This window comes from Lepidothrix coronata, unplaced genomic scaffold, assembly GCF_001604755.1.
Source record: "Lepidothrix coronata isolate B3197 unplaced genomic scaffold, Lepidothrix_coronata-1.0 Scaffold154, whole genome shotgun sequence".
NCBI classification, from domain to species: domain Eukaryota; kingdom Metazoa; phylum Chordata; class Aves; order Passeriformes; family Pipridae; genus Lepidothrix; species Lepidothrix coronata.
This window is the reverse complement of record NW_016690334.1, coordinates 1674726-1692967: the sequence shown is the minus strand read 5'-3', so window position 1 is coordinate 1692967 and position 18242 is coordinate 1674726. Positions and strand designations below refer to the sequence as shown.

The 18242-nt window shown below is 55.1% G+C and overlaps 1 protein-coding gene across 1 annotated transcript; it reads right to left on the bottom strand.

The window, feature by feature from the left end:
- Window positions 1–647: 647 nt before the first annotated feature.
- SSC4D (scavenger receptor cysteine rich family member with 4 domains) lies at window positions 648–11903 on the bottom strand. Its single transcript, XM_017828840.1, has 9 exons — window positions 11815–11903; window positions 6170–6621; window positions 5144–5215; window positions 4499–4882; window positions 3499–3579; window positions 3183–3260; window positions 2252–2563; window positions 1543–1620; window positions 648–964 (listed from the first exon to the last, which is right to left on the bottom strand). The coding sequence occupies exons 1-9, from the start codon at window positions 11901–11903 to the stop codon at window positions 648–650; spliced, it is 1863 nt and encodes a 620-aa protein (XP_017684329.1).
- Window positions 11904–18242: the final 6339 nt, after the last annotated feature.

The following is an 18242-nucleotide window of genomic DNA, read 5'->3' as shown; positions in this document are numbered from 1 at the left end:
TGTGCTGAAGCCCCCCAGGAAGGGAAATCTCACTTGAGCTCTCCTAAAACCCCACAGAGTTTGCAGAAGAAACAGAGGAAATGGGCATGAGGATTGCAGATGGCGTGAGATCCAATGTCTGCATTTCTGCTGCATGGAAATGAGGGAGGGATCGGTATTTCTGATACCAAAATGGGAAGAAAAAGCTGGTATTGGGATTTCTGAGGGGTTTTCAAAGCAAATTGCAGAACAGCAGCAACTCGCTGCAGAGCCACTGGAACATCCTGGTGGGATTTCAGCCCCCTTTTTACATTTTCTGAGTATAATCTAACATCATTTTCACAGCAGAAAGTCCATTTTTCTCTCCTCCTCTCTTAAAAGAAATGGCTGAAACCAACCAGATTTCACACCAAAAGCGGTTCTGTTTTTCCAGGGGGTGGTCTTGGGGAAAAAACCTTCAGCCAGTATTTCAGGAGCTGAGGAGAGCCCAGTCCTCACCCAGCTCTTCCCATCCTCAGAGCCCAAACACTCACAGCGGACTCAACCTGTGCCCTTGTGGGGTGAGTGGGGAAACTGGGGCAGAGAGTGGGTGTCAGGGTTCAGCCCCTCTTTGTGGGCATCACCCCTGTCCCCCCTTACCTGCTGGGGGGTCCCGGTGGGGCGGGCGGTCATAGGATGTCACAGACAGCACCGGCATCCTCGGAGTGGTCGCAGTTGTGGACGTCCCAGCGGATGTGGGAGCAGCGCAGCAGCGAGGGCTCGTGGCCCTTGCACTTGAGGTTGTCGAGGAAGATGTAGCCCGTGCCCTGGCCGTACCGGGCCTCCCCCCAGGCTGCCATGGCGTGCCCGCAGCCCACCTGCCTGCACACCACCTTGGCGTCCCGCAGGTCCCAGGCGTCGTCGCACACCGTCCCCCACTGGGACAGGTAGAACATCTCCACGCGCCCCTCGCACCGGTGGCTGCCGTTCACCAGGCGCAGGGACCCTGCGGAGGGCACGGGGTGAGGCAGCTCCTGCCCGTGCCCATCCCAGTGCTGCGCCCCCCTCTCCACCACCTTGGAACAGCTCTGGTCTTTCCAAGGCTCTGCAGATGTTTGCTGGGGCCCACAGCTCCCCCACTGCCTCCAGACAGCCAGAATCACGGGGGGGTGACCAGCTGCCGGTACCTGGGTGACCCCCGGAGCATTGTGGTGGATGTTCAACTTGAAAGAACGGACAATAATTCTCTGTTCCTGGCTCAGCCCCTTTGATCCATCACCTCCCCTCCTCACCAACGTCCATCACCTGAGGTCCATCGTCTCTTCTCCCATCCAAAATCCAACACTTAATGGTCCATCACCTGAGGTCTGTCACCTCTGCCTCAACCAGCCTTGGAGGCACCAGGAGAGCCCATGACTTAATGGTGCCACTAGTTTTTCCCCCTCCTATGACCTGCTCCAGGTGGATGCTTCAGACACTGCCAAAGCCTGTGCCACTGCCCAAGCCACCTCCGTTTCCACACTGTGCCAGTGTGGAGCATCCTCAGGGCTGGCACTGAGTCCCCGGTGACAGCTCAGTACCTACCCTCCCTGGGACGAGTTGGGACCAACGTGGTGGTCGTAGCAGTGGCTTCTTGGAAATGGTCTCCAGCATCATCAGCACCTGGTGCAGTGGGGAAGGGGTGGGAAAGTGACTCAGGGGACACCTGACCCCAGGGCCAGGACAGAGCCCCCCAGCAGTGGTGTGGGATGGCTGGGGATGGATGCAGGGTCATGTGGGGTGGGATGTGCAGTCACTGCACTTCCTGGGATGTGTACAAATGGAGACCAGAGATGATAGACACACTCCAGCCATCACCATGGTGAACCACGGTACCAACTGCCATTGCTGTCCCCCATGGGCAGGAGGCCCCCCAGGGTCACGTCAGAGCCCCCCAGCAGCAGTGTGGGATGGCTGGGGACTGATGCCAGGGATGTGTGGGGTAGAATGTGCAGCCACTGCACTTCCAGGGAAGTGCAGGAACAGAGACCAGAGGTTGTATTCACATTCCAACCATCACCTGCACCACAGCACCGAGCACTGCTGCTGTCCTCCACAGGCAGGAGGAATCCCAGGGGCTCATTAATCACCCACCACCCCATTTGGAGACCCCACTTCCCGCAGCCCCCCCTGAGCACAGCCAAAATCCTCCCTACACCCATTATCTCATTGGTTTTCCACTCCACTGAGCTGAGCTTCACTGGAGACCCCCCTTCTCCCAGCTGGCAGCCCCCAGGCTCTCCCCGACTCTCACCTCGGCAAATGACCCCGGCGTCCTCGTGGTGGCCGCAGTTGTGCTGCCCCCAGCCCAGGTGGAAGCAGTCGGCCAGGCGAGCCTCGCCGCCGCCGCATCCCACGTTATCCAGCAGGACGGGCCCGCTGCCGTAGCCGAAGGAGCCGAGGACGGTGGCGGCGAGGGCGGCCCCGCAGCCCAGCTGCCGGCACACCACCTGGGCGTCGGGGAAGTCCCAGTCGTCGTCGCAGACGGTGCCCCAGGTGCCGCGGTGCCGCACCTCCACCCGCCCGCGGCAGCTCCCGTTCCCGTTCGCCAGCCGCACACCGCCACCTGCGTGGGGGCCCCGGCACAGGCACGACACCGGGGGGGACCAGGGCTCCACAGGGGGGTCCAGTGTCCCCTGCTGACCCTCCAGGGGTATGGGGTGAGCCCCCAGGGAACGTGGGGTGAGCGTCTGGGTTATGGGGTGACACGTAGGGACGTGGGAGCAGCCCCCTGGGGATGTGGGGCAAACCCCTAGGGACATGGATGCAACCCCCCCAGGGATGTGGGACAAAACCCTGTGGGCGTGGGGTGAGCCCCTGGGTTATGGGGTGACCCCTGGGGGCATGGGAGCAACCCCCCAGGGATGTGGGGCAAAACATTCAGGGCGTGGGGTGATTCCCTGGGTTATAGGGTAACACATGGAGACATGGGTGCAACCCCCTGAGGATGTGGGGCAAAACCCTGTGGGCATGGGGTGAGACCCTGGCCTATGGGGTGATCTCTGAGGACATAAGAGCGTCCCCTGGGGGCATGGTGTGAGCCCTTGGGAGCACGGGGAATGTCAGCTGAGCCCCTGGGGACTTAGGGTGAGCCCTGTGGATGTGGAGTGAGCCCTGGGGATAGGGGGTGACCACCCCCAGGAACGGGGAGCCCCATGCAGAACTAGCAGCAGCTGCACACTTACTTTCCTGCTCGACAGTCAGGAGCATGGTGGTGACCACCTCAGTGGCCTGGGAGGGCTGGTCCCTGCCGTCTGTCACTGCTGGGAAAGCATGGGGACACACAGGCATTGGGGGGTCCAGATCCAGCACCCACTGCCCCTCTTCAGTCGGTGCCAGCGGCCACCAGCACCAGAGCTGCCCCATGGCAAGCTACTGCCATGGGCAATGTCACTTCCAGAGTGTCACCCACGCGTGGCAGGACCCCAGGGTGACTATGTTGGGTCACAGCAGGACACAGATGCCCCCCAACAAGATCCCAGCTGAGTGTTGCTGACCTACCTGTGGCCGTGGCTGTGAGTGTCTCCTCGGAGTCCAGGGCCACCGAGGTGGTGAATGATGTGATGGTGGACGTGTCCAGCCCTGCAGTGACACAGAGGGACAGAGGTGAAATGGCAGGAAGAAAGATGCACAGCTGTGAACGTCCTGACCGTGGCAGGCAAACCCGGGTGGTTGGACTCGATGACCTCAGAAGTCTTTGTCTTTTCCGACCTGGTTGATTCTGTGATTCTGCGAGTCTGGATGCTCCAGGGCAATGGGGATGAGGATGGACCATGTCCATCTGCACATTCCTGCTGCTCAGGTGCTGGAAATGGGGCTTCTCCACCCCAGCCCCAGTGCTGGGGTCCCGCATGGGACCTTCTGCCTTATCCCCTACCCCTCTGAGCAGGGGCTGTTCATGGTGATGCCATCAGCTCACTGCCCAGGGGAGGTGCCAGAGGGGATGGGGATGTTTAAGGAGGAAAGGACCAGCCTGAGAAAACTGTCCCTTTTCTCCTGCATCAGCCTCTTTGTCCCCTAATAGCAGGAAAGGGAAAGCACTGGCACTTACTGCTCCCGTCATTAGCCATGATAATGAGGGAATTCAGGGGGATTATTAACATTATAAACAGTAATCAGCGGAGAATGGCAGAAATGCATCATTTCAGGAGGGGAAGGGGAGGCAGGCTGGGCCTGGCATCGTGCCCAGCCCCTGGCAGCCGCTTACTCATTCCGGACTTGGGCAGCTTGTTTTCCAGCCAGCAGAGCAGGGAAGTGGCAGAAGGAAATGGCAGGATGGCAGATGCATTTCCCCTGCAAATCACCACTCCAGCCGTGTCCCAGTCTCTCTGTGCAGTGTTGCATCCTGCTCCAGACCACCAGGATGACGGCGGATAAGGAGCAAGGATGTTCCTACAGCACCAAAGACTGGTCCCTGGCCAACCCTGGGCACCTCAGCATCTCTCTGAGGCCATTTCTCCTCAGAGACCGGAAAGTCCCTGGGTTTTCCGGGCCCTGGTACCTGCACAGATGACCCCGGCATCCTCGTGGTGGCCGCAGTTGTGGATGCCCCAGCCGAGGCTGTAGCAGGCGGAGAGGAAGGGCTCGCTGCCATCGCAGTTGACGTTGTCCAGGAGGATGCGCCCTGTCCCATAGCCAAAGTAGGCATTGCTCTTGTAATCCAGGGCCTGCCCACAGCCCAGCTGCTTGCAGACCACGCTGGCATCGCTCAGGCCCCAGTCGTCGTCGCAGACGGTGCCCCAGTTCCCGCGGTAGAAGATCTCCACCCGGCCCTGGCAGGTGTCGGGCCCGCTCACCAGACGGATGCTGCCGTCACCTGGAGGGTGGCAGCACGTGGTGAGAAGGATGTTGTGTCCCTGCACACGGCACAGGGATGCCACCGAGCCTGGAAATGGCAGTGCCCGTGGTGGCAAAGAAACCGAGTGAGAAAGAGCGGGGAAAGGGTGGTGCTTTAGGGCAACACGGCTTGGGAGCCATGGAAAGCTCTGGGATAGGGTTTGGCCATGGCCAGCACAATGATAGATCCCCGGGGTTCTGCCCCTCAGAGCTGGAGAGTTGGGGGGCTCAAGAGGGGCAGCAGGTGATGGTGGGAGACACTGCCCTCAGCCAGGATGTCCCCCCTGCAAGCAGCACTCAAGCAGCTTACTTTCCCCATCCTGTACCGGGGCTGTGAGGGTCCTGGTTGTCGGTCCTTCGCTGGCTTGCGTGGGTGAGAACTCTGCAAAGGGAAGCAGAGAGGTGGCACCTGCTGCTGCTCCACCATGAAGCTGGAGGGATCCCTCCCACCCCACTGCTCCAGGAGGGTTTGCACCAAACTAGCCTCAACAGGGAAATAAAGAGGGTTTGCAGCTGCACTGCCCTGCCCAGAGCTCTCTGCCAAGGGCTCAAGCAACTTCTGTGCCCTCAGAGCCACCTCCCCTACCTTCTTCTTCACCCCTTCCACCTCTCCTCTCCAGCAGTGCCCTGGCTCAGTTTCTTGCTCAATCCATGACCTCTGTTCTCTGGTCCAACACACCAGCCAACCCATCATCTCTGCCTTTCCATCCTTCCTTTTCCAAGCCCTGCTTCTGGAGGACACAGGGATTCACTGAGCAGCTGCTCTGGGTCTGCACAGCCTCACATTCAGTGTTCACTGATGCCTGGCTGATGAGCAAACCCTGAGTAGCTACACAGGAGGAAAGTGTGTGGGGTACATAGGGGTCGGCACGGAGTTGTTCCACTTTCACTTGCCAAGTTCAAACACTTTCCACTGCTTTTCTCACCTTTAGGAACATTTTCCTACTGAAAAGCTCAGCAATTTAAAGAAAGACAAGTTAAAAGGGGTAAGAGCAGTGGGGCAGCGACTGACTCAGAGGCTGAAACGTGGGTGGGCATGTGCTCTTTCCCCAAGGATTGTGCTGGAGAGGTCGCAAAGTCCCTGAGCTGGGAGTGAAAAGAAACACAAAACAGGCTGGTCACCTTATGGAGCACCAGCATGTGGAGCTGGGAGGTGACCTGGATTGAGGAAAGAGGTGGAGGGGGGATGCAGAGGAGGCTTGGCTGACCCATGATCATAAGAACAGAGGCTGGGATATGACTCTTGGGCTCTACCAAAGCATCTGCACCCCCCAAGGCTTGCAGCCCCCCAGGAGCTCCCTGCTCTCCTTGCCCCCAGGGAACCCAACCTCACTACCATTGCACACGACAGCCACGTCCTCGTAGTGGTAGCAGTTGTGGATGCCCCAGCCGTGGCTCCAGCACTCGCTCAGAGCTGCCTCCCAGCCCTTGCAGTCCACGTTGTCCAGGAAGATGGGCCCGCTCCCCTGGCCGAAGGTCATGGCAGCCGGGAGGGTGATGGCGTGGCCACAGCCCAGCTGGCGACACACCACGTTGGCATCCACGATGTCCCAGTCGTCGTCGCAGACGGTCCCCCAGGAGCCGTTGTAGAGGATCTCCACCCGCCCCTGGCACCGGCTGGGCCCGTTGGAGAGACGGATCTCTGGGAGGACGGGCAGAGGGAGGTCCCTCAGCAGGCAACAGGCCACGAGGTGACAAACACTCAGGGGGAGCAAAACTACTCCAAATCCCTGCTCCTTAAATAAAATGGTGACTCTTCTCTGTATCACAAGGCTTGGTGCTGCCCACCTGGTGGTGGGACATTGGGCTTCCCTTCATCTGCTGGAAGCAGAGGACATGGAGACTCAACATATCTCAATACAAGTGAGATGCACCAACAGCAAGGCTGGGTTGGACAGGGCTTTGACCCACTTGGTTTAGTGGAAGGTGTCCCTGCCCATGTCACGTTGGGGTTGGAACAAGGTGGGATTTAAGGTCCCTTCCAACCCAAACCATTGTGTGACTCTATGATCATGCCATCATTTCACCTCCTAAGGGGCAATAACCCAACAGGAGAAGAGGAAAGCAGATGTGAGGCGTCCATGTGTAGACATACAATGGGTGACAAGTGACAAGGTGCAATTAGCAAACTCTTATGAGCCTCAACGAACAGATCCAGAGCTGATCCCACGTGGGAGTCGGTGGGATGGAGATGATCCCTCAAGCTGCTGGTGACAGGGAGCAGGCATAGAAGTGTTCCTGGCCTGCCATGTCAAGGGAATTATTTGCTTGTGTGTGATGCATGGCACAGGGACTCAGCAGGAGGTGGCAAAATTCCGCTCTCAGGATAATAAGTGGAACAGGGATAATAAAAACACTCTATTTCCTTTCTGTAAAACAAATTTAGCTTCTTGCTGCTTTTTATTCCAAACCAATATGCTTCCTTTTTGAAATTCCCCAAATCCCTTTTTTTTTTTTTACCAAAAAACCGCATGTTTCAACTACAAAACTTCCTGGAGAAAAGTGATTTTAAGAGAAGAATCTCACCTGGGAATTGCAACATCTCAGGCTCGGAGGTGGTGCCTGTAAGGGAGAAGAGAAGGGATCAGCTCTGCAAGGGAGAAGAGAAGGGATCAGCTCTCCCCAGCCCTTGAAGCATGGGGAGCTCGAAGGATGATGGCAGCAGAGATGGGGTGAGCATGGTGGGGGACCCGAGAGCCCCTGGACCCTTTCCTTTCCTGCAAAGGCCTGAGGTTTGTAGGGGAAAGATTAAACACCTTTTCTCAGGGCATCAGTTCATCTGCTTCACAGTGGGGGAAACTGAGGCAGCATGTGGGTGACTGTGGCTCTGTGGTGGGACTGTGCTTGAAGCACCGGGTGACACGTGTGTGACACTGAAGAGCCCAGTGGCCAGCAGCAGCCACCCCAGGTGGGTCCTGCCTTGAGTCAGGCCTTGGGGATCTTCGTATCAATCCATGGCTCCATTCATGAATTGCTGCAGGCCCTGGGCAGCTCCTGCATGCCCCTGCCCTGTGCCCCATGGAAAAGTTGAGTGGTGAGATGGGGATGAGGAAAACCCATCCTGCCTGGCTTGAGAAACCCACTGGAGATCTCCTGATGGAAGATGCTGTGCCCTGTGTGCATTTTAATTGATTTTTTCTTTTTTTTTTTTTTCTCCCAACAAAGTCTGCTTTTTGCAAGCTCCATAATTATGTGCAAGCACCAACACACCCGTTGATAGGCTGCATCCACCTTAGGGGGTGAGCAAGCAGCCTCCAGAGGGAACTGAACGTTTGCAGGATGCATTTACATTCCAGCCAGCTGGGTTTGAATGAGGGCTCTGGAAGTGCCCTGCCAGCAACCCCACACTCAGGGTCTGGATGCTCAGGGAAGGGCTAAGGGAAAGCTGAAACTCCTCCTGGCAGCCTGCTCCTCTCACTGGGCTGGGCCCCCCTCCCACAATTTGGGCATTTATTTGGGCACAAAAACTGTCTCAGCCCCAGTGCTGAGTGATGTGGGGTCCCCCCTGGGATGCTGCCAGCATGGGGCACTGAGGGCTCCGACTTGTCCGGGAGGTCACAGCAGCATGATCCAGGGGACAGTGGATGGGAATGAGTGGCTGGACCTTGTGGACATCCCTGTCACTGCCCCTGTGGGTACCCTGGGAGTTCACAAGCTCTTGGCAGATGCCAGAGCCCAGCACAGATTCCTCGGCCATCTGAGGCACCTCAGGCTTGAGGCTGTGGCTGCACAGCCCTCTCCCATGGGTGACAACCTTCCAAAACCCTTCCAAACCTAGTGGAAGGTGTCCCTGCCCATGGCAGGCGGTTTGGAATGAGAGGAGCTTTAAGATTTCTTCCAAGCCGAACCATCCCGTGATTCTGTGATGCCTCCATGCTAATTACAGCACCCAAGGGCTCATCAACGCCCATGGTGGCTCCGTGGCCTCTTTTCCTCGCCCTGCCTTGGACCAGCCCTGTCCTGCTTCACGCTCAGCCCACGAGCAATGACGTGAAGGTCAATCCCAGCCGCTCCGGAGGCGGATGTCACCACCGTGAGAGGCAGCGTGAGCCTGGGGGGACAGTTGAGCAGATGAACCCACCTCCCTTTTCCTTGCTAGGACGTTGCCTGGGAGACCATTAAGTCAGCTAGAAAACAGGGCTGTCAAAGAAAGACCTAGAAGCCCCAAGAGAAACGAGAATAAGGCAACTGTCTAGATGTATCCATGAGTTAGCAGGGATGCTGCCCGTAGCTGGGATGAACATCAGCAGCCAGGGAGCTCCAGCCCTGGTCGGGCATTCCTGCCCTCCCCAGCTGGACCAGGCAGGCTGGAAAGGGATGCTGTGATGCCAGCAAGAAGTGGGAGTTACACAGGCAAGACCAAGGGAGCAGAGAGGCTCTAAAGGAGAGAACAGGGAAGGACATGGCAGCCCTGTGGGCTGGAAAACAGGAGAGAGAGATTGTTCAGCTCACCTCTGCACCAAAAATGTGGAGATGTGAGCGTTTCTAGGAAGAGCATTTCATCCTGGTTTGTATTGATTTTTAACACCTAGTCCACTCCAGTGCCGAAGAAGCAGTGGATAAAAAGACATTGATAAATATTCATTTTCCTTTAAGTCAAAATCAAAGCTCTGAAATATTCATTTAAGAGCATCCTCCAGCAAAGTCAGGAGAGATCTGAAAAAAATATGCCTGGTGTGTCTACCATAATGAGGAACGAGGGGAAAACGGTATCCTTTGAGAACAGAGAGAGAGAGAGGGCCCTCGGTGTTTCTCTGATCCAGCTTCACAAAGCCAAAAGAAAAAGGGAAATTGCTCTGAGTAAACACCGGTGCTAAACAAAACCACCAAATGGGAGGACAAATCGCCCTTAGTTAGCGACTAATCTCTGCCCATTAATGAAGAGAACCGGGAGAGCCTGGCGGTGCAGGGGACAGCGGCAGAGCCACCGGGGTCCCCTCAAGATCCCCACATGTCGAGTGTGGGCGCCGGGGCTGCCACAGCAGCTCGGGAGGGGACGGGAAGCTCCCGCTGAGGGAGTGGGAAGGCAAAACCTGATTTGCCTCAATTAGGGTGTCTGACTACATCTGAATTCCCAGTTTTCTGGCTGGCTGCGCCTTGGCACGGGTTTGCTGAGGCAGGAATGTGTTACCCACCGCCTGGCTGTAATCACACGGATCCAGTCACACCGGGATAACTGTGCTGCCTCAGCACTTGCGCAGACCCTCGTTCCAAAGCGGGAATGGCTTTTCCCAGTTCGATTAAAATGCTTCCCAGCCTGACTGGACAGTGCCTGCCAGGAGTGAGAAGGAACCATCGTCCTGAGGGGATGGGTGCACATTCCACCCGTCGCTTCTGCAGGATCAGTCCCACAGGTCCTGTGGAGCAACCCCAGGAGCATCCTTTGGCCATAAGCATCTTCCCATCGGTGTTGGACCTGCTCCCTCCATCCCTGTGCACCCTCAGTGCTGCTGGGGACACCATGCCAATCTTGCCCATGGAGAAAATCTGCCCACAAATCTGAGAGCCGGAGGGACATCGCGGGTGCCTAAAACCCCTCCCACCGCCCAACGCGGAGCTCACCGGTGGGGCTGAGAAGGAGAAAGAGGAGGAGGAGCATGGCTGGCATCAAGGAAAGGGGCAGCACCGCGATGTCCGGCCCCCCTGTGCCGTGCCGGGTGGCCAGACAGGGACCAGGTGTCATTGCTGCACGACAGTCCTGCCGCAGACAGGTATCCAGAGGAGGTTGTCCCTGAAACATGCAGACAGCAGTTAGTGGTGATGGCCAGAAGAGCCTGTGCCCACCAAGGACCATGCAGGACCTCTGAACATGCCCCTCTTCAGTATTCCCAGGAGCGGTGACCAGGAGACACGTGAAAAGTAATTCTAGTTGGATTTATTGAGAACAAGAGGTAATTTTTTGAGTGGCAAGATGAAGCTGAAAGGGCCACATCCCACCCACAAAAGGAAACTGGAAGCCAGAGGCCTCTATTGTCTCTGCTCTTTGTCATCCTGTGAGGAAAAAAAAAGCAGGGACAGGCATTTCTGTGGGAAGACAGTAATTTCTGGGGTCTGTAGGACAACCTGATTCACCTGGGGGATTGAGATGCAAACTCCACGGGGGTAAGATGGAAAGCAAACAGGAATGTCAGCAGAAAACAGAGAAGAGATTAAATATCATAAGATTCCATTTCCCCTTCATTTACTGCTCCCTGCAGGAATCACTGCCGAAGGGATGGATTTCTAGCTCTGTTTCACTCACAGACTGTTCGGGAGGGGGATGGGGGCTGGTCCTGCTGGCCGCGACACCTCTGGGAGCCCAGACCCTCATCCCAGCGGTGCCAGCAGTCGGCCTGACGGCAGCGTGTGCTGGTGGAGCAGTGCCATCGTGAGGATGCTCTCACACACAAAGCCAGGCTCTCAGGCTCAGCTCAGCCGAGACCTCAGATTAGTCCCTCCAGCCTGCACGAGGCACGCCATCTCCTTAAGGGATGCACACCAGCTACTGTCATCTACTGATGGTCAAAAACCTGGGAAAGGACATTGAAATCCACTGTATCAATGACCAAACCCTCCCTCCCATGGAAACCCCTCCTCCAGCCTTTTCCTGCTCCTGTTTTTCCCACGCACAGGATGAGAAGAGCTCCCAGGTGGGATCATGTGCTGGTGTCCACCCAGCCAAGGTCCCTTAAGATCGTGGGTTGAACGGGCTCCAGAGCCTCCAGATCAAGGCTTTGTTGCCTGCACCAGAGAGAGATGATGGTGGACCAAGGGTTTTTATGTGCAGCAGCCCGAGGTGATGGAGGTGCAGGATGGAGCCTCCACGGATGGGACAGGGCCCCGTTACTCCTCCCTGGTCTCTCTCTCAGCTCCCGCTGCCCAGAGGAGGAGACCCGCCAACAGACAGACGGCTCAGTGATGGGGGATGAAAACCAATCTACTCGCTGAGGTGGTGGCTTTCAATACTCCATTCATCCCTCCTGCAGCGCCGAATAATGTCGCCTTTTGTCCCGCCGGCCCTCCCCGCCCTCCGGAGGGGCAGGGCTGACAGACGGCCCCTCCGCCGCCCTGCCCCGGCCAAACCCCGGCATCGCGTCCTGCTCGCAGGGACGTTGTCATCGCCGGCCACTTTTGTGCCGGAGCCAGCGCGTTCCTGCTCCCTGGAAGGGTGGCAGCGGGCTTTAACCACTGCGGTGCTGTGCCACGGCCGACCCCAGAGAGGGAAAACCTGATTTGCCTTCTCTGTCCATTGCTCTTCCACCTGCTTCTCCATCCTCACCCCAATGCTCAGGGTTCAGCTACGAACGGAACCCCCTTCCTTGCACCCAGGGATGTTGGGGCCCTTTCAGAATGTCTATAGATTAAAAACTACTTTTAAGCCATAATTAGTCATTGTGGCACTGCAGCAAAGCAAAACATCCCTTTTAACATTGCCCAGAGAAGCTGTGGCTGCCCCATCCCTGGAAGTCTCCAAGGCCACACTGGGTGGGACCTGGATCAACCTGGGCTAGTGGAAGGTGTCCCTGCCCATGGCAGGGTGGAACGAGATGAGCTTTAAGGTCCCTTCCAACCCAAACCCCTCTGTGATTCTGTGAGGATTCTATGATTTAAAGGGTTGCTGAATGTGGGTTTCTGGAAGTCCCTTCAAACTGAGGTCCTGCAAGCTGTCAGGTGTCCTGTAAAAGCACTTCCCATTATGGACCCTATGGAAGGAGCAGCAAACCCCACATCACCCCCATCCTGCACAAGCACTGCCCACTGGGGCTGCTGCAAAACTCCCAGGGGAAGACCAGGGCTCCAATGTGGGGCACAGAAAGTCCCTGCTTTCACCCCAAATAACTCACCACAGCAGACACACTGTCTCCCACCAGCATTTTGCCCACAATGAAAACTCCCTCCTCCCACCTGGACATGAGACTGCACAGGTCCTTCAGTCCCCTTTGGTTCCTTCTGTACCCCTTGGCCACAGCTGGAATGAGCCCCTGCTCTCTATTTGTCACTTCTTCTACTTTTTAATATTCATGTAACTTCAGGAGAAATCACAGTCTTTCATCCACCACCACCCCACCAGATCATTATTTGTAATTACCACCCTGACCTAAAAAAAAGTATCGTAAATCCACATACCTGTTTGATAATTTCTCTCCAGTATAAAAGAGGGTATATCAAATCCCAGAAATATCTATTCTCTTTTGAAATAAAGGAAAGAGCTGGCTAGTTATTAAAAAAATTTAAAATAATGGTTGAAATTAATATTCCCAGTAAGAGGTGATGGGGATAAGGCAGGAATTTTTTCTTTAGGTGAGATCTTGTTTAAAAAATTTAAAAAAATAATAAAAGGAGAAGAAAAAGGATCTCATCCATCAACAGAACAGCTCCAGCCCGTCATCTCTTTGCACCTTTGGGGTGGCTGCTGCTGGGTTACAGCGGGATGGCAGCCCTGCATCCCATCCTGGGGCAGGTCATTCCAAAAGCAAAGGAGAAAGAGAGGGAGGAGGAGGGGGAAGAAGAGGAAGAAGAAGGAGAGAGAAGGAAAGAGAGGGAAGACCGCTAAGGAGACATGGCGGGGAGGGAATGGCTCGGGTTTCAGGGAGGCAGGCAGGGACACATCCTTAAATTGGGTGCTGGCAGAGCCTGGGTTACGCCTCAGGGGAAGGGAGAAGCTTTTTCAGAGGATTTGGGCTTTTCAGCTCCTTCCCACCTCCCTCCTCAGCTGTCTGAGTGCCCACCTGGAGAGGAAGTCAGCAACAACCATCTGGCTGGAAATATTTCTGTCGATGCCTGAGCCAGCACTGGGATGCAACGGGAGGGGACAGTCCCAACATCTTGCCCCTCCTGAGGGATTTGGGAACCTGCTCCTCAGACAAACCATGGTCCTCCCTGCCTGTTCCTGGGCAAGAAGTTACCTTTAGAGGTCCTTTTTTTCGGGATTTTTCCTGCCTGGCCATCCAAGGCAGCTCTGCTGAGGACGTTAGAGGGACCTGCCACGTCCTTGCTCTCTTAGCCTGCAGTGAAGGATGTCCTGTGCTGGAAACCTTTCCCATCCACCTCCACCACCTCCTGCTCTACACATTCATGTTGTCTCCTTCAGCTGCCAACCGGGGCATCTCTTTGTTTTAAGAGGAATTGTGTGCATTTAATAATTTCTAACCATTATAGCCTTTTAACCGTTTTAACCATCATTGCAAGTAAAAGTCGAGTAATGGGGTCTCAATAGGCTTGAGAATCATGGAAAATGAACCTCCAAACATATTGGGTTTTCCAGTCTTACAAAATCTTAAGCTTCCCAGCAATTTTGGGAGCCTGGTGTGATTTTGGCTTTGAACAAGTTGATCTTATGAGCTACAGGATTCACTCTCACAGGAGGCAGCATTTGCCTCGTGGCTCTTGCTGCTGGATTGTTTACTCATTCCTACACAAAGGCAGACCCTTAAATACCCTAAAATGCCTGTGTTTCATGTTTTAAGCCCTCACAAAGCCAGCTCTGGCTACAGCTGTCGCCAACTGCTTCTGCCATTACCTTCTTGTAGGGATTCAGTAATTAGCAATTAGGCATTTTTATTCCCCAGTAGCAGCAAAGTTCTAATTAACCAGATCATGAGTGAAAGTTTCAAAGGTGCCTTTTAAGTCTGTTTTGCCTAAACTTTGATAAACTCCCCGCTGTCCTGGCTGTCTGCCAGGCCCATGGACTGGGAATCGTCAACTCCAGCATCGATCCACATCCAGGCTTTGGGGACCAGGAGTGTAAGCTGCCCTAATGTGGGCATGCAGGGATAAGGTCAGCAGCCTGAAGATGCCTTCCACCCTGCCCAGAATTTCTCTGGCCATTTGAGCACCATCTCAGATGTTTTCCATGTCTGCATCCTTCCTGCATGTGCCCTGAGTGGCTTGGCAGTATCAGGCTGTGGGATTATGCTGCTCCGAGGAAAAGAAAACACAGCCAGCCTTATTCGAGGAGCAGCCACAACACAAGAAAGGCTAATTATAAAATTCCACAGGACGGCACGGCTGTTCTCTTGTGTGCTGGAGAAAAAAGCTCTTTTTGTGCTTCGTGATGGTCCTGCTGCCTACTCAGGCAGGGACACTCAGAGACATCAGTGATGCTCACAGCAGAGTGGCTTATGGAGGGCTCAGGGCCATCCCCACATCCACTCAGCATCTGCCATGTGCCACGAGCAGCACCTACCACAGCTTCCTATGGCAGCAGGTGGCATTTCCAGCAGATCTGTTTTCTGGCAGCAGCTCGGTCATGGGTGGAAGCTGGGCAAAACAAGTGGCTCACAGATCTGCAGAAAACACAGAGCCTCCAAAAATATAGTAATGATAATATAAACAGATTTTCCTTTTCAATTAGCCAGGAAACTACAGAGAGGAGAGACAAACTCGTTTGTGTGTCCCATGCCACGGCCAGGAATTGTTTTGGGGGTGTAAAGAAGAACCCGGTGCCATACAAAAAAGCCATAAGCTGAAACAAAAGGCATCTCCTTGCTGTCAGGATGGAAGGATGGGGCTGAGCTGATCCTCAGGACACCAGTTGCTGTTGTGAGCCATTAGCCAGCTTATAACGAATGACAGGATTCCCCTGCTGATTGCTGAGCTAAATCACGGTGTACTTAGGGGTCTCCTGCTGCTGCCTGAGCTTTGGGGGGCAGCAGCACGAAGGATGCTGCAACTGCAATGGGATGAGCCACCCCTCCTTCCCCTGTTCCTCCTGCTGCTCCGGAGCACGAGCAGCAGATGGGATCCTGTGATGTGGGGTCCCAGGAGAGGAGCTCTCACCCCCAAATCAATCTGTGTCCAGCAGCCTTAGGAGAAGGGAAAGGTGTAAATGCAGCACAAGAGCATTTTGGTTTCCTGTCCTAACATTTAGCTCTGCCTCAGTGCAGAAAGAGCTGTGCTCCTAACACACCTCTGTGCTAATTTTAAGGTATTTTCTGGCGGTTTATAAGTCCTGAAGTAAAGGCAGGGCTGAGGAAAGGGCGGTGGCAGCCCCCAGCATTGCACTCAGCTGCAGCAAGCTGGAGCTGCGGGAGAGGTACCCATCCCCTCCCCAGACAAAATCACCTTTGTTCCTCCCCGTAGTCTGCTTCCTGCCCAACGTGCTGCAGAAACCACCTCAGCCAGGTGAGAAAGAGCAGCCCAAGGACGCAGTGCTGACAGGAGGCTCTCCAGAGGGCAGCTGACCCACGCCGTGGGCTCCAGCCGGCATCCAGAGCTGCGGAGGAGCAGGCACGGATCACAGCGGGGAAGAGGGGATGGGAAACGGGCAGCTGGGTCCTCTCCATCACCCACGTTGGTCACAGCAAGGGCACTCGCTGTGGGAATGAGCTTTTAGAGTATGTCTGTAACTCCCTGCCTTTTCTGGGTGTCATTATCTCCATGGGGTGAAACCTCACCCTGCACTGGACTCCTGGCAGTGGGATCCACTGGAACAGCAGCCATATATATGTATATGTGTGTGTGTGTACATATATATATGTGTGTGTGTATTTATACGTGTAGGTATATATTTATGTACGTATACGAGGCGTCCAGTGGGACCAGCACTTGCTGGCTTCTCTGCCAGCCCTGGGGAATCCAGGCATCCCGCTTCTGCCGCAGCATCGCTGTTGTGAGATGGGTGTGCTGCAGCCTCAGTGCTTTTAAAAATACACCCCTGAGAGCCCAGACCACGCCCAAGTGTGCGGCTGGGAAGTGGTGACCTGTCTGGGGACACGCAGGCTGACAAGACAGTCGGGGTGGACATCGCTGCCTGCTGGGGCAGGGACCTGTGTGGAGATGCCGTGTCCGAGCCTGACACTCCAGGGAACAGCTTGGGTTGGAAGGGACCTTTAGAGGTTTATTTCGTTCCGGGAATGCTCCGGAGCGATGGATCACCTTGTCGGCTGCCAGGCGGCTGAGCGTGCACTAGGTGGCAACCAGCTTCAGGGAGAGGCGCTTGCGGCAGCCGGGAGGGGCGTTTGGTTTGGTCAGGGAGAGCAAAGCTCCACTGGGAACCCCCAGGGACCCGCCAGTGCGGTGGGCACAGCAGGCAGAAGGCAAAGCAGGACCAGTCCTGTCCATAATTAACATTAATGGAGAGGGGAGGGTGGTCAGAGCTGAGGAGACAGGCACTCGACCCAGAGGACCGGGCTCCAGAGTTTCCTGGCTGGATTTAGCAAAGGCAGGGAGGAAGCTGTGACTGCCCCATCCCTGGAAGTGTTCAAGGCCAGGATGGACAGGGCTTGGAGCAACCTGAGATAGTGAAAGGTGTCCCTGCCCATGGTGGGGGGGGGAAGGAGATGAGCTTTAAGTTCCCTCCCAGCCCAAACCATTCATGATTTCATGATTTCCCTGGACAACGCAGGCAGTGGGGAATAGAGGGTTTAGCTGAGCTCATGGAGCATCTTCCACTACCAGCAGGGATGAGGAACATGTCCCCTTCAGTAGGTAAATCCCAGGTGTTGGAGAGCAAGGTCACCCAGCAAGAGTGGGATGCCCACACCACATCCATCCCTGCTTTTTCTAATCACTCCCCAGCAAGAACCAGCAGCAGCTGCTGCAGAGGAAAATGAAACAAAATTTCACCTATTATCCTCTGCCTGCAGAGGAATTTCTTCCTAATTTCTGTCACTTTGGGTTTGTCTGCTCAGGGAAATTAATCTGAAATCGAGTGGGCTGTGAATTCAAAGTGCTGCAGCAATCCCAGCAGAGCTTGGACAGGCTGTTTCCTAAGTGGCCAGGCTATTCCCCAGAGCACCAGCCTAAGCCTGGCAATTTAACAGAGCCCCAAGCATCAGGTTTTATAGACATTAGTGTAGGACCTTGAGTCAAAACCGCCTGAGATGGAGCAGCCATGGAGAAATTAATTCAACAGCCTTCCAGCCCTGCTGCAAGAAAAGAAACAGGAGGAAGGCAAATATTTGACTGATTACCCCAGTGTGTGGATGGATCAGACAGGAGCTGATCCCATGTTGGAGGACTCCCTGCTTTGCATACTGATTTGGGGAGCATGCAGAGAAGGGTGTGGGAAAGAAGAACATGAGAAATAAGGGATAAAGCTGGGAAAAAAATCTGTAAGGGACTGTGTTAAAATCTGTGGATCATTAGGGTAAAAATGATATAAAATATAATATCCAATATTTTAGCAGGCAGTCAGGACTTTGAGGTCTGCATCCCTGTAAAAACAGGGTCCTTAGGGAGAGCAGGACACCGAGTTTCACATCCAAGCTCAGAGAGCATCTTCACAGAAGGTGTTCTTCACACAGAACGGTTGGAGGAATTTGTGCAGTGGGGTCTGACAGGTTCAACTGGTCACCAGACCCCAGATTCCTGTTGTACGTGGTGCCTGAGCCCTGCTAACCCCTTTCAGGTTGTTGGACCATCATGGCATACAGGACAAGTGAGGGAGAGGTGTGGGAAAAGGGTGAAAGGGTGGCTGAGGGAGACTT

Excerpts from the sequence above, each read along its gene's own strand:
- SSC4D (XM_017828840.1), bottom strand. The coding sequence starts at position 11,903 with ATGCCGGGGTTTGGCCGGGGCAGGGCGGCGGAGGGGCCGTCTGTCAGC. Across the intron at positions 5,216-6,169 it reads CGTGGCTGTCGTGTGCAATG|AGTTCTCACCCACGCAAGCC; the intron begins GTAGTGAGGTTG and ends TTCCCTTTGCAG. Across the intron at positions 2,564-3,182 it reads CCTGACTGTCGAGCAGGAAA|GTGGCGGTGTGCGGCTGGCG; the intron begins GTAAGTGTGCAG and ends GCCCCCACGCAG.